Source organism: Bombina bombina, chromosome 11 (assembly GCF_027579735.1).
Source record: "Bombina bombina isolate aBomBom1 chromosome 11, aBomBom1.pri, whole genome shotgun sequence".
Classification (NCBI taxonomy): domain Eukaryota; kingdom Metazoa; phylum Chordata; class Amphibia; order Anura; family Bombinatoridae; genus Bombina; species Bombina bombina.
In genome coordinates, this window is record NC_069509.1 from 33,807,462 (window position 1) to 33,821,610 (window position 14,149).

Genomic DNA, 14,149 nt, shown 5'->3' on the forward strand with positions numbered 1-14,149 from the left:
CTAGCTACAGGAGCTGTGCCCTAGGTTAGTGCTGATCTCACTAGCTACAGGAGCTGTCCCCTAGGTTAGTGCTGATCTCACTAGCTACAGGAGCTGTCCCCTAGGTTAGTGCTGATCTCACTAACTACAAACGATTTTCCTTAGGTTATTGCTGATCTCACTAGCTACAGGAGCTGTCCCCTAGGTTATTGCTGATCTCACTAGCTACAGGAGCTGTGCCCTAGGTTATTGCTGATCTCACTAGCTACAGGAGCTGTCCCCTAGGTTAGTGCTGATCTCACTAACTACAAACGATTTTCCTTAGGTTATTGCTGATCTCACTAGCTACAGGAGCTGTCCCCTAGGTTATTGCTGATCTCACTATCTCCAGGTGCTGTCCCATGGGCTGGTATTGATGGTGCTTACTCCCACTATATGTAGGAGCTGTTCTTCAGTTATTTCCAGCTTCTGTAATAGCTTTCACTGATTCACTCTATAGAGCTGCTCCTATTTAGCACTGTTCTCACTCTTTACAGGAGTTCCCCCTCTAGCTGCTGCCAATATAGCACTCAACACAATCTGTCTGTTAGATTACTGCTGATGTGCACTCTGCGGGAGCAGCAAACTGCCTCAAATTCATTACAGTTTTTATCACATCACCTGACTGCCACAGGCCAGAAAAAATGTGATGCCATAATGTTAAAGCAAATTAAACACCTGCTGCCTGAATTAGGTTTCTTTCTGTTTCACTGTCACCAAAATTCTATATTTTCCCAATATATCTACTACTAGCTGATAAAGCCCATTGTTCCATAAGTCGTATTGAACTGCATAATTTAGGTAATAAATCACATGAATGGACATTGTACACTAGATTTTTCATTGCATAAATGTTTTGTAGATGATCCATTGATACAGCCCACCTGGGAGTGTTTTTGTAACAATGTATAGTTTTGCTTATTTTTAATAACATTGTAATGATTTTCAGACTCCTAACCAAGCCCCATTGCGTCAGATGAATGAGCATTTACAGACTCCTGTTTGTTATCTGTCTTTTCATATGCAGGGAAGGGAGAGGGGGTGCTCTACTTGTTTTCCCAGCCCCTTTCACTGTGTGTCCCAGACTAAACTCATCAACAGTGCTAAACTGGGAGTTTCTAAGTACTTTTTAAAAGGTTTTATACTGGATTTTAGCTCAGTTCCTGTGCATATTCTTCTTTATAGTAGTGCCAATTACATGCAGTTATATGGAAACTGGTGTACACTGTCCCTTTAATTTACCCCTTTATAAAATATTTTTTAATAACTACATTTTTCATATTTGTTGTCACTCATGTTCTATCTCTTCTCTGTTGTTCTATCCATAAAATGGCCTATGTGTGGCGAGATCAGACGACATATAAATAGCATGTATGATGATGCTATCTGGTCATTTCTGAAGATGGTCTGTGAAGCGCATATATTTAAATTACAATTTTTTTTAATTTGAAAACAGTAATAAAAGCATATTGCAAATTTACAGAATTGTGAATGCTGTATCACTCTAATGCTGCCTTTGCTTTTTATGTCCCTTAATGGTTCTTTCTAAATCAGTTTCACTGCTGACATTTGCTCGTTTAATTGGTATGCAAAAGGGTATTCTGTGTCTCACAGTCATATTTTATGTCTTTTTAGAGACTAGCACAAAACACTGCAAAGCAAATCAGGTTTAAAGCTTTGCTATAGCTGTATATCACTTTTATTAAACAATATCAAGTATTTGTCAATAGAAGAATTGTCTTGGCGTAGCTATGTATTGGGCTAAATAGTATGAATTTATGATAGTGACATTCACCTCTGTTAAAATGTCAGCATTTGACCTTATTATAATTATACTTTGCCCTGCATTAATACACTGGTAACTTATACCTGTCTCAAGTTTTATAAGCCAATACTAGGATGAACTTAGATGAATATGTAGGGGACAATCTCTTAGTCATTTTAAAGGAGCCTTAAAAGGACAAAAAAAAAAAAAAAAGGTTCTTTCATGGTTCAGATAGAGAATACAATTTAAAAAAAATTTCCAACTTACTTCAATTATCAAGTTTGCTTGTTCTCATGTTATTCTTTGTTGAAAAGATGTCTAGATATGTAGTGTGCACATACCTGAAGAACTACATGGCAGGAAATAGTGCTGGCATCAAGTGCTTTTGCTAATGTATAACATTGTTGCAAAACTCCAGCCATATAGTACAGCAGACACGTGCAAACTCCTTAGTTTACCTTACTGCTTTTTAACAAAGGATAACAAGAAAAGAAATTAAATTTGATAATATAAGTAAATTAGAAACTTGTTTAAAATTGTATGTTCTATTTGAATCATGAAAGAAGATTTTGGGGTTTTATGTCCCTTTAAACTCAAAACCAATACCGCATAAAAATTACAGGTGGAGCGCAATCGATAGCACGGGGTGCACTATCTTGCATTTGATCTTGTGCTAAGAATAACACACAATATGGTACAAGTGGATGGCTTAAAATTAAACCAGAGCATCTTAACGGCCAAAACATTTTATACTTTTAATAGATAGCGCAGGGAACGCTGTTAACTCGATCATAGCCTTTGTATTACAAGTAGTGATTTAAGTGTTGCACATAAGTACAGTCCAAAATAGCGCTGTCAAATTTAGTAGACTTGTGCAGCACTGAATAAATCGGAACAAATATTCTGAAAACATTTTTTTTTTCAGAATATTCGTTTGCAGCTATTCGTTTTAAACAAATGTAAACATTATTTACTGTAGGTAAAAAAAGTATCACCTACAGTTTAATACCTACCTATAGCACGCTGGGGGGTCGCACTTATCCCAACTCTGTGAAGTAGGGTCAGGATTAGCACCGCTCTGTGAAGTAGGGTCAGGATTAGCACCGCTCTGTGAAGTAGGGTCAGGATTAGCGCCGCTCTGTGAAGTAGGGTCGGAATTAGCGTGGCTCTGTGAAGTAGGGTCGGGAATAGCGCCGCTCTGTGAAGTAGGGTCAGGATTAGTGCCGCTCTGTGAAATAGGGTCGGAATTAGCGCCGCTCTGTGAAATAGGGTCGGGATTAGTGCCGCTCTGTGAAGTGGAGCCACGCTTATCCTAACCCTGTGAAGTAGGGTAAGGATTAGCGCCGCTCTGTGAAGTAGGGTCGGGATTAGCACCGCTCTGTGAAGTAGGGTCGGGATTAGCGCCGCTCTGTGAAGTAGGGTCGGGATTAGCGCCACTCTGTGAAGTAGAGTCAGGATTAGCACCGCTCTGTGAAGTAGGGTTGGGATTAGCGCCGCTCTGTGAAGTGGAGCCGCACTAATCCCAACTCTGTGAAGTAGGGTCAGGATTAGCGCCGCCCTGTGAAGTAGGGTCAGTATTAGCGCCGCTCTGTGAAGTAGGGTCTGGATTAGCGGCGCTCTGTGGAGTAGGGTCGGGATGAGCGCTGCTCTGTGAAGTAGGGTCGGGATTAGCGCCGCTCTGTAAAGTAGGGTTGGGATTAGCACTGCTCTGTAAAGTAGTTGGGTTTAGCGCCGCTCCTTGAAGTAGGGTCGGGATTAGCGCTGCTATGTGAAGTAGGGTCGGGATTAGCGCCGCTCTGTGAAGTAGGGTCGGGATTAGCGCCGCTCTGTGGGCTCTGTGAAGAATGATAAATAAAAATGATTTATCTTTAATTAATTGCTAAGGTACCTTTATAATGAATATGATCAAGTAATAAAGCAACATGAATATGTTGAGTCAAATTAAGAAGCTGTAATTTAAATTCAAAGCCCGGTGGCTTCCTAACGTTTATCATGCAAAATAAAATCCTGAAGTTTTCCTATTTTACAAATTTTGCATACTGAAGATATTTAAAGGAACATGAAGCCCAATTTTGGTTATTTCACAATTCAAATAGAGCATACAAATTAAATTACTTTCCAACTGACTTCATTCTCTTGGTATCCATTGTTAAAGGAGTAGAAATGCACTAGGTTGAAAAGTGTGACCAATGACAAGACACACATATATGCAGCCACAAATTAGCAGCTAGCTCTCATTATTGTATTGCTTCCTCTGAGCCTACCTAGGTAAGCTGTTCAACAAAGGATGCCAAGAGAACAAAGCAAATGAGATAATACAAGTAAATAGGAAAGTTGTTTAACATTGCATGTTTTATCTCAAATGTAGAAATTTCATTTTGACTTTAGTGACACTTTTATCTTGCTAACTATATGGAATTAATTTGTAGAAAAAAAGAGGTTTGAGGATTTATTATTATTATTATTTATTATTATTATTTATTTGATTAAAATAAAAAAATATAGAGTAATATTTTGAGTTTTAAAAAATGTGTTGAGTTTGTTACTATACTATATATATATATATATAAACACATATATACATACATATATAATTATGTGTAATCATACAAACTGCAAGGCACATTGCAGCTGTAATTGAATATAAACCAACAGCGAAACGAGAATAATAAGCGATGGAAGGAATATGAGATATTAAGAAGATGCTTATTCTCCGATATTCCATTCACAATTCTACATAATTGCTATGTGTATATGTTGTTCTAGAGAGTCTGAATCACACACAGCTGGTGGGAGCCAGTGGAGGAGTAATTTGCATCACCTCAATAGTAACCAACCATTCTTGTTTATGTCTTATACACAAAATATGTGTTATAAAGCCAATAAGTAAATGCAGAGACCGTAGAACATTCTATCAGAGCTTGAACAGTGATTCTTTTTCTTTTACCCTAAGAGATGATGACTTAGGATGACTAATGTTTAGTAGTTTGATTCTGTAGGAGGTAGATTACTCAGGGGTAAGTCACTTTTGTATTGTGCCCTACACAGGTTCTACTAAAACACAGTTGTATAATTATATAGTTGCACAGCTATAGAATTTAAGAGACACTTTTGAATTCTGAGATTTCATTATTTAATCATTTTTAGTTCATAAGTATTTGTTTAACCTTTGTAAAGAGGTTGGCAGGGGCGTATTAAGGCATAGGCCAACAAGGCCGGTGCCTAGGGCAGCAGATTTTTAAGGGGCAGCAGAATTTTGGGTCCCTAGGGCCACTCTACTGAACTCAGGGCCGTGTGGCTAAATCAACCAAGTACTAATGACTTAAATGGCTGGCCCGGCTATTGCTATCCTATGGGATTGTATGCGGGTGCGCATGACGTGGTGACGGTGGAGGCGGAGCTCACTTGTGCAGCCTGGCCTGGACTGAGAGGGAATGCGGTATTCTTCCTGGCTCCACCGCGTGATTGAGACTCACACAGACTACACAGTGCAGTGTGCACTACAACGTGACCACTGTGAAACAGCATATGCCTTTCTCCCTTCAATACATCTTCATTAGGCATTAAAATACTTAAACGGATTAGTCACTAAATACTTGTACATTTACTGTTTGTCTATCTGTCATACATGCAAAGAATAAGTATTTATTGCTGAATCTATACAACTATGTGACTTAAAACACAACTGAAAATATGTTGTATGCATTTAATACATTCAGAAACAATACAAGTATATACTTTATTATGATTGTATCATGTGACTTTTCACCCTAGGATACAATTCCTAAACCTATCATAACTACTGTTGTATTTTTTAAGTATTTTTAAAGGCCAGTTTGTATATTCATTACATATTTATCCAAGCAGATATTTTGCTTAAATAACTGTCAATCACCAAAGAAGATGTTTAAGGTTAAACAACTACCTACTGACAAACTATCATACAGTGAAGGATATTTTGTATTATATAAACACTTTAATCATCTTACTTGCAAAATAATATCTTAATATATATATATATATATATATATATATATATATATATATATATATATATATATATATATATATATATATATATGTGTGTGTGTGTGTGTGTGTGTGTGTGTGTGTGTGTGTGTGTGTGACCAGAGTGAATGCAAGCCCTGGTGAACATCTACTTAAAAAGCCATTATTTTTTTTATTTTTTACACCCTGCCCCAAAAATATTATGTCTAAAAAAAGGTCTTAAACCTGGGGTGGGGTGGGGGGCAGCAGAATTTTGAGTGCCTAGGGCAGCACAAAACCTAAATACGCCCCTGGAGGTTGGGCATGTAGTTGTTATACCCATGCTCTGCCATACTGGTCCTGGGCACAGCCAGTGATTGGCAGATTGGTGCATAAGCTTCTCCTAATGGGCTCTGTGTCCTGTTCACCATAGCAATCACTGCGGTACCTAATGGTGCATGTTTTTAAAGGGACATTCTAAGGCAGAAATTGCATGCTCTATTTCATCGAAAAGTATCATTTTTGAATCACTAACTCTGCATACTTTTGCAAATGTGCTAAACACATAGGTAAATGTCTACTTGGGAGCCTAAAGTATTGCAGCCCCTGAGCAGAATGCTGCTGTTGTTTTGTGCAGCTGCTTTTTCCTTATTGGCTCCAAAGTTAGACTTTACTTCCATGTTAAGACCTTAGGCAGCTATGGTTTGTAATGTAAAAATTACGTGACTATTAACTATTATTTAACTATTAATGACCTGCGATTTTTGCAGTAGAACCTGCATATAACCTCTTTTAGGAGTATTATAGACATACTTACCAAGGGATATTAGCAATAATGAGATTATTTTATTACTGCATCAACATTTCTCTTTAACTAATTAGGGGTTCCTTTATAATTGTGCGAACGGACATGATCCGCTATAGCCAACAGCATACGGCCGCTAGCAGGGGTGTCAATCAACCCGATCATATTCGATCGGGTTGATTTCCCGCGATGTCTGTCCGGCGCCTCAGAGCAGATGGACAGGTTATGGAGCAGCGGTCTTTAGAGCGTTGCTTCATAACTTGTGTTTCTGGTGAGCCTGAAGGCTCGCCAGAAACGCAGGGCATAAAGCTCCGCTCGGAGCTTGATAAATAGACCCCTTATTGTCAACTACTAGTTGTTATTGATATGCAGATATAGAAGCTCTCTCTGATAATATATATATATATATGTACATTATACATAGAAGCTCTCTCTGATAATATATATATATATATGTACATTATACATAGAAGCTCTCTCTGATAATATATATATATATGTACATTATACATAGAAGCTCTCTCTGATAATATATATATATATATGTACATTATACATAGAAGCTCTCTCTGATAATATATATATATATGTACATTATACATAGAAGCTCTCTCTGATAATATATATATATGTACATTATACATAGAAGCTCTCTCTGATAATATATATATATATGTACATTATACATAGAAGCTCTCTCTGATAATATATATATATATGTACATTATACATAGAAGCTCTCTCTGATAATATATATATATATGTACATTATACATAGAAGCTCTCTCTGATAATATATATATATATGTACATTATGCATAGAAGCTCTCTCTGATAATATATATATATATGTACATTATACATAGAAGCTCTCTCTGATAATATATATATATATATATGTACATTATACATAGAAGCTCTCTCTTATAATATATATATATGTACATTATACATAGAAGCTCTCTCTGATAATATATATATATGTACATTATACATAGAAGCTCTCTCTGATAATATATATATATATGTACATTATACATAGAAGCTCTCTCTTATAATATATATATATGTACATTATACATAGAAGCTCTCTCTTATAATATATATATATATATATGTACATTATACATAGAAGCTCTCTATGATAATATATATATATGTACATTATACATAGAAGCTCTCTCTGATAATATATATATATGTACATTATACATAGAAGCTCTCTCTGATAATATATATATATATGTACATTATACATAGAAGCTCTCTCTGATAATATATATACAGTATATGCACATTATACATAGAAGCTCTCTCTTATAATATATATATATGTACATTATACATAGAAGCTCTCTCTGATAATATATATATATATATGTACATTATACATAGAAGCTCTCTCTGATAATATATATATATATATATATATATGTACATTATACATTGAAGCTCTCTCTGATAATATATATACAGTATATGCACATTATACATAGAAGCTCTCTCTTATAATATATATATATGTACATTATACATAGAAGCTCTCTCTGATAATATATATACAGTATATGCACATTATACATAGAAGCTCTCTCTGATAATATATATACAGTATATGTACATTATACATAGAAGCTCTCTCTGATAATATATATATATATATATATATATATATATGTACATTATACATAGAAGCTCTCTCTGATAATATATATATATATGCACATTATACATAGAAGCTCTCTCTGATAATATATATACAGTATATGCACATTATACATAGAAGCTCTCTCTGATAATATATATATATGTACATTATACATAGAAGCTCTCTCTGATAATATATATATATATGTACATTATACATAGAAGCTCTCTCTGATAATATATATATATATGTACATTATACATAGAAGCTCTCTCTGATAATATATATATATGTACATTATACATAGAAGCTCTCTCTGATAATATATATATATATATGTACATTATACATAGAAGCTCTCTCTGATAATATATATATATATGTACATTATACATAGAAGCTCTCTCTGATAATATATATATATATGTACATTATACATAGAAGCTCTCTCTGATAATATATATATATGTACATTATACATAGAATCTCTCTCTGATAATATATATATATATATATATATATATATATATATATATATATATATATATATATATATATATATACATTATACATAGAAGCTCTCTCTGATAATATATATATATATGTACATTATACATAGAAGCTCTCTCTGATAATATATATATATGTACATTATACATAGAAGCTCTCTCTGATAATATATATATATATATATATATATATATATATATATATATATATGTACATTATACATAGAAGCTCTCTCTGATAATATATATATATATATATATATATATATATATATATATATGTACATTATACATAGAAGCTCTCTCTGATAATATATATATATGTACATTATACATAGAAGCTCTCTCTAATAATATATATATATATGTACATTATACATAGAAGCTCTCTCTGATAATATATATATGTACATTATACATAGAAGCTCTCTCTGATAATATATATATATATGTACATTATACATAGAAGCTCTCTCTGATAATATATATATATGTACATTATACATAGAAGCTCTCTCTGATAATATATATATATGTACATTATACATAGAAGCTCTCTCTGATAATATATATATATGTACATTATACATAGAAGCTCTCTCTGATAATATATATATATGTACATTATACATAGAAGCTCTCTCTGATAATATATATATATGTACATTATACATAGAAGCTCTCTCTGATAATATATATATATATATATATATATATGTACATTATACATATAAGCTCTCTCTGATAATATATATATATATATATGTACATTATACATAGAAGCTCTCTCTGATAATATATATATATATGTACATTATACATAGAAGCTCTCTCTGATAATATATATATATATGTACATTATACATAGAAGCTCTCTCTGATAATATATATATATATATATATATATATGTACATTATACATAGAAGCTATCTCTGATAATATATATATATATATATATATATATATATATATATATATATATATATATATATATATATATATATATATATGTACATTATACATAGAAGCTATCTCTGATAATATATATATATGTACATTATACATAGAAGCTCTCTCTGATAATATATATATATGTACATTATACATAGAAGCTCTCTCTGATAATATATATATATATATATATATATATATATATATATATATATGTACATTATACATAGAAGCTCTCTCTGATAATATATATATATATATGTACATTATACATAGAAGCTCTCTCTGATAATATATATATATATATATATGTACATTATACATAGAAGCTCTCTCTGATAATATATATATATGCACATTATACATAGAAGCTCTCTCTGATAATATATATATATATGTACATTATACATAGAAGCTCTCTCTGATAATATATATATATATATATATATGTACATTATACATAGAAGCTCTCTCTGATAATATATATATATATATATGTACATTATACATAGAAGCTCTCTCTGATAATATATATATATATATATGTACATTATACATAGAAGCTCTCTCTGATAATATATATATATATGTACATTATACATAGAAGCTCTCTCTGATAATATATATATATATGTACATTATACATAGAAGCTCTCTCTAATAATATATATATATATGTACATTATACATAGAAGCTCTCTCTGATAATATATATATATATATATGTACATTATACATAGAAGCTCTCTCTGATAATATATATATATATATGTACATTATACATAGAAGCTCTCTCTGATAATATATATATATGTACATTATACATAGAAGCTCTCTCTGATAATATATGTATGACAATTGGAAGGATAAAAGGCTGAGTTGACCTTCTGTCTATTAGCTGCAACAAGGTTAGAACATTGTATTTGGCTAAGTAACCTGCTACGACATCTCACATTAATTTGATAGTTCATCTAGCTATGAAATACCATGTAGTTTTCTTATTAATTAAGGAGGCAACCAACTACAGAGATGGGTTTCACATGTTGTACATTGTCAGTAAGATGTAGCTGAATAACACTAGGCACAATGTAGAAATAACCCAGATCTGGCTCATCCTATCACCATTAGGAATAAAATACTCCAAATCTCGTCAAAGACAGTCAGCGGATAATAAGCAAAAGCTTAAAGCTTGCTGTCTGTGCTATACATTAATTTATACAAGGGTAGACATGAAACGTGCCCTATTATGCACACAACATACCAATAGCCAATCAAACTGGCAGGTTACTAGTTTTAAACTTGATTTATGTTGACATTTTTCAGGAGAAAATATGTAATTATAATTTAAGTTGCTTTTCCATGTCATTAATTTGCATGTATTTTCTTGTTCATTCAGATTATATTAGCAAAGGATATTTGCAGATCATATATATATATAAAATCTGCAAATATCCTAATAATGTGCATGTGTGTTTATATATATATATATATATATATATATATATATATATATATATATATATATATATATACTGTATATATATATATATATATATATATATATACACACACAGTATATACACAATTATATATAAAATGTGTATGTATATATATATATATATTATTTTTTATTTTTTTCTGTGTGTGTGTGTGACAGCTTTTTCCAACGTAGTGAGCAAAATGATAACATTTATGTGACTCGCCCCTTATAATATGCATCTCAACAAAAGGTTATTATCACATAAAGTAATGAGACGTCTTCATCTTATCATGTAGTAAAACATCACTTTTATTGCTTTTGTAAAATTTCGCACAAAGGAGCAGTTAAGCTACATAGTACTGTACCGGATGTTTTTATTTCCAGTGCAATGGAAAGAACAATGTTGTGATTAAATATCTTTGTGTGTGCGATTTTAATAAAAGCCACAATGATGAGTTGCCTTAAAGAACGACTAAGGTCTGTTCAGGAATGCGTTAGGATCATTACCATATGACTGTGTGTACCTTTATACGGCTTGTTTTATGACATTTTAAGATGAAGTGTTTTGATTACTTGAAACACTAATAGCAAACATTTATACGCATATTACACATCCGAGTTACACACAATTAAATGAAGAAAAACCTAGCTTAAATAATAAATATAAACAGGTTTACACAAATGTGTATCAGACTAGATTACAAGTAGAATGCAAAAATATTAGCGTTATTGTCCGTTAACATTGATCAAATACAATTCCTAGCGCTTTTATTTGTCTGATCATATTACAAGTCAACAGTTTATTAACTAGTATGCGCCAGTTGAATAGCACTGGTGTGTTAATTACTGACGTTAGTTTGCTGGGAGCACATATTTAGTTTGCTCTTGTGCGGTAGCATTTACTTTAAACTTGTAAGACCTTGCGTAAAGGATTAGGGCTAATTAAAAGTTGCATTAAACAGTATTACATGCATTCACATTAACAGTTACACTCATATATATACACTATCTCATAAAAAATATTCACATATTTTTAAAAATAGTTAGAAGGGTATATGGTGTATTACAAGGTATTTAAATGAAAAGGGCTATATGCATGTGTATGACATATGCTTTGAAGCCCTTTCCACCCAAATACCTGAAAATAATAAAAATAATTTTAAATACATTTTTATATATTTAATTATGTGTTTGACTGTGTATCTACAGTAAATATTTTACATTCCAAGGGGAAAATGTTCTATGTATTTTTAAATATATGTTTTATCCTAGGTGAAGAACATTTGAATGTAAAATATTCATGACTAACTTCAGGTTAGTGCTGTAGGTATAACTCCTGTCGGGTTAGTGCACGAATGATGTGTTAGGTTTTTTCCAGTTTGCGCTCTCCATTGATGTTTATAAGAAGAAGAAGAAAGTGCAGTCGCAATATTCTAAGTCCTAAAGTTAGCACGTGGCTGCTTTCACTCGCGTTCAAACATTTTACTTTCAACCTGTAACCCATGCGCATTAATAGTTTTCTTCTGGCAGTGTTTATGCGTGAGCAAAAGAGTTTGCTAAAAAGTGCACCACTTGTAATCTGGTAAAAATGTATGTATGTTTTTTTATACGCCACTAGAAAACTTTATTTTGTTTAACAATAAGAAACTAGGTAAGACTGCGGAAAAAAGGATTTGATTTTGTAAAAAATTACACAACAATTTGAATTTAAAGGGACACTGAACCCAATTTTTTTCTTTTGTGATTCAGATAGAGCATGCAATTTTAAGCAACTTTCTTAATTTACTCCTATTATCAATTTTTCTTCATTCTCTTGCTATCTTTAATTGAAAAAGAATGCATCTAAGCTTTTTTTTGGTTCAGACCTCTGGACAGCACTTTTTTTTATTGATGTATGAAGTTATCCACCAATTAGCAAGAACAACCCAGGTTGTTCACCAAAAATGGGCTGGCATCTAAACTTACATTCTTGCATTTCAAATAAAGGTACCAAGAGAATGAAGAATATTTGATAATAGGAGTAAATTAGAAAGTTGCTTAAAATGTCATGCTCTATCTGAATCACGAAAGAAAAAATGTGGGTTCAGTGTCCCTTTAAACAATATTGTCGATTTTTGTTGTAAGCTTTAAGTTTTTTTTACATTTACTAGATGCAGGAAGTTCTCAGTGGTAGTACAAAGTAATCTTGTGCTTCAGGTGACTAATGAGGAGGTGTTAGATACTTTATCCCTGTACTATAGTGTCTAAATATTAAAGGGACACTGAACCCAATTTTTTTCTTTCATGATTCAGATAGAGCTGCAGTTTTTAGCAACTTTCTAATTTACCCTATTACCAATTTTTCTTCGTTCTCTTGCTATCTTTATTTGAAAAAAAAAAACCAGTAATGTAATCTTGGTTCAGCAACCTGGATAGCATTTGCTGATTGGTGGCTGTATTTAGCTTAAATGCCTGCTTTTTCAAATAAAGATAGCAAGAGAAAAAAGAACAGTTGATAATAGGAGTAAATTAGAAAGTTGCTTAAAATTGCTGCTCTACAGTATTTAATTCATGAAAGAAAAAAATTGTCTTCAGTATCCCTTTAAGGTATCTAATTGTCTTCTCCTTTCATCAGCACATACAGTATATCCCATACATGTCAATATTATGTACGTACAGCCCTTTCTTTGTCTTTTTCTGTCATTCATTCTGTCTTTTTCACTTGTCTGTCTGTCATTTTGCCTCCCACCCTTGCTCCTTACTGGGATTTGTCGTTCCAGACACAAGTTGAAGTGTTTTCTTTCCCCAGGTTTTAGCCGACGAAGTGGAACTCTAGTTTCTCCGATGAACTCGTTGTGACTCAACTTGTCCTCGTCGCACACAGAGATCCTGTGAGGACACGGCAATGACATGCAGAGAACATGTCAACAACACGAGAGGCCAAGACATTACAGTGCAGAACAAAGTGAAGAACACGCCAAGAACATGCTAGGAGATCACTTAGTA

At 32.5% G+C, this 14,149-nt stretch overlaps 1 protein-coding gene across 1 annotated transcript in view; it reads right to left on the reverse strand.

Moving 5' to 3' along the window:
• Nucleotides 1–14,149, reverse strand: part of DOC2A (double C2 domain alpha) — a 160,498-nt gene that overhangs the window by 97,785 nt on the left and 48,564 nt on the right. Inside the window, exon 5 of the mRNA XM_053694322.1 lies at nucleotides 13,906–14,032. Coding sequence (XP_053550297.1) covers nucleotides 13,906–14,032 — 127 coding nt within the window. The remainder of the gene's footprint in view (nucleotides 1–13,905; nucleotides 14,033–14,149) is intronic.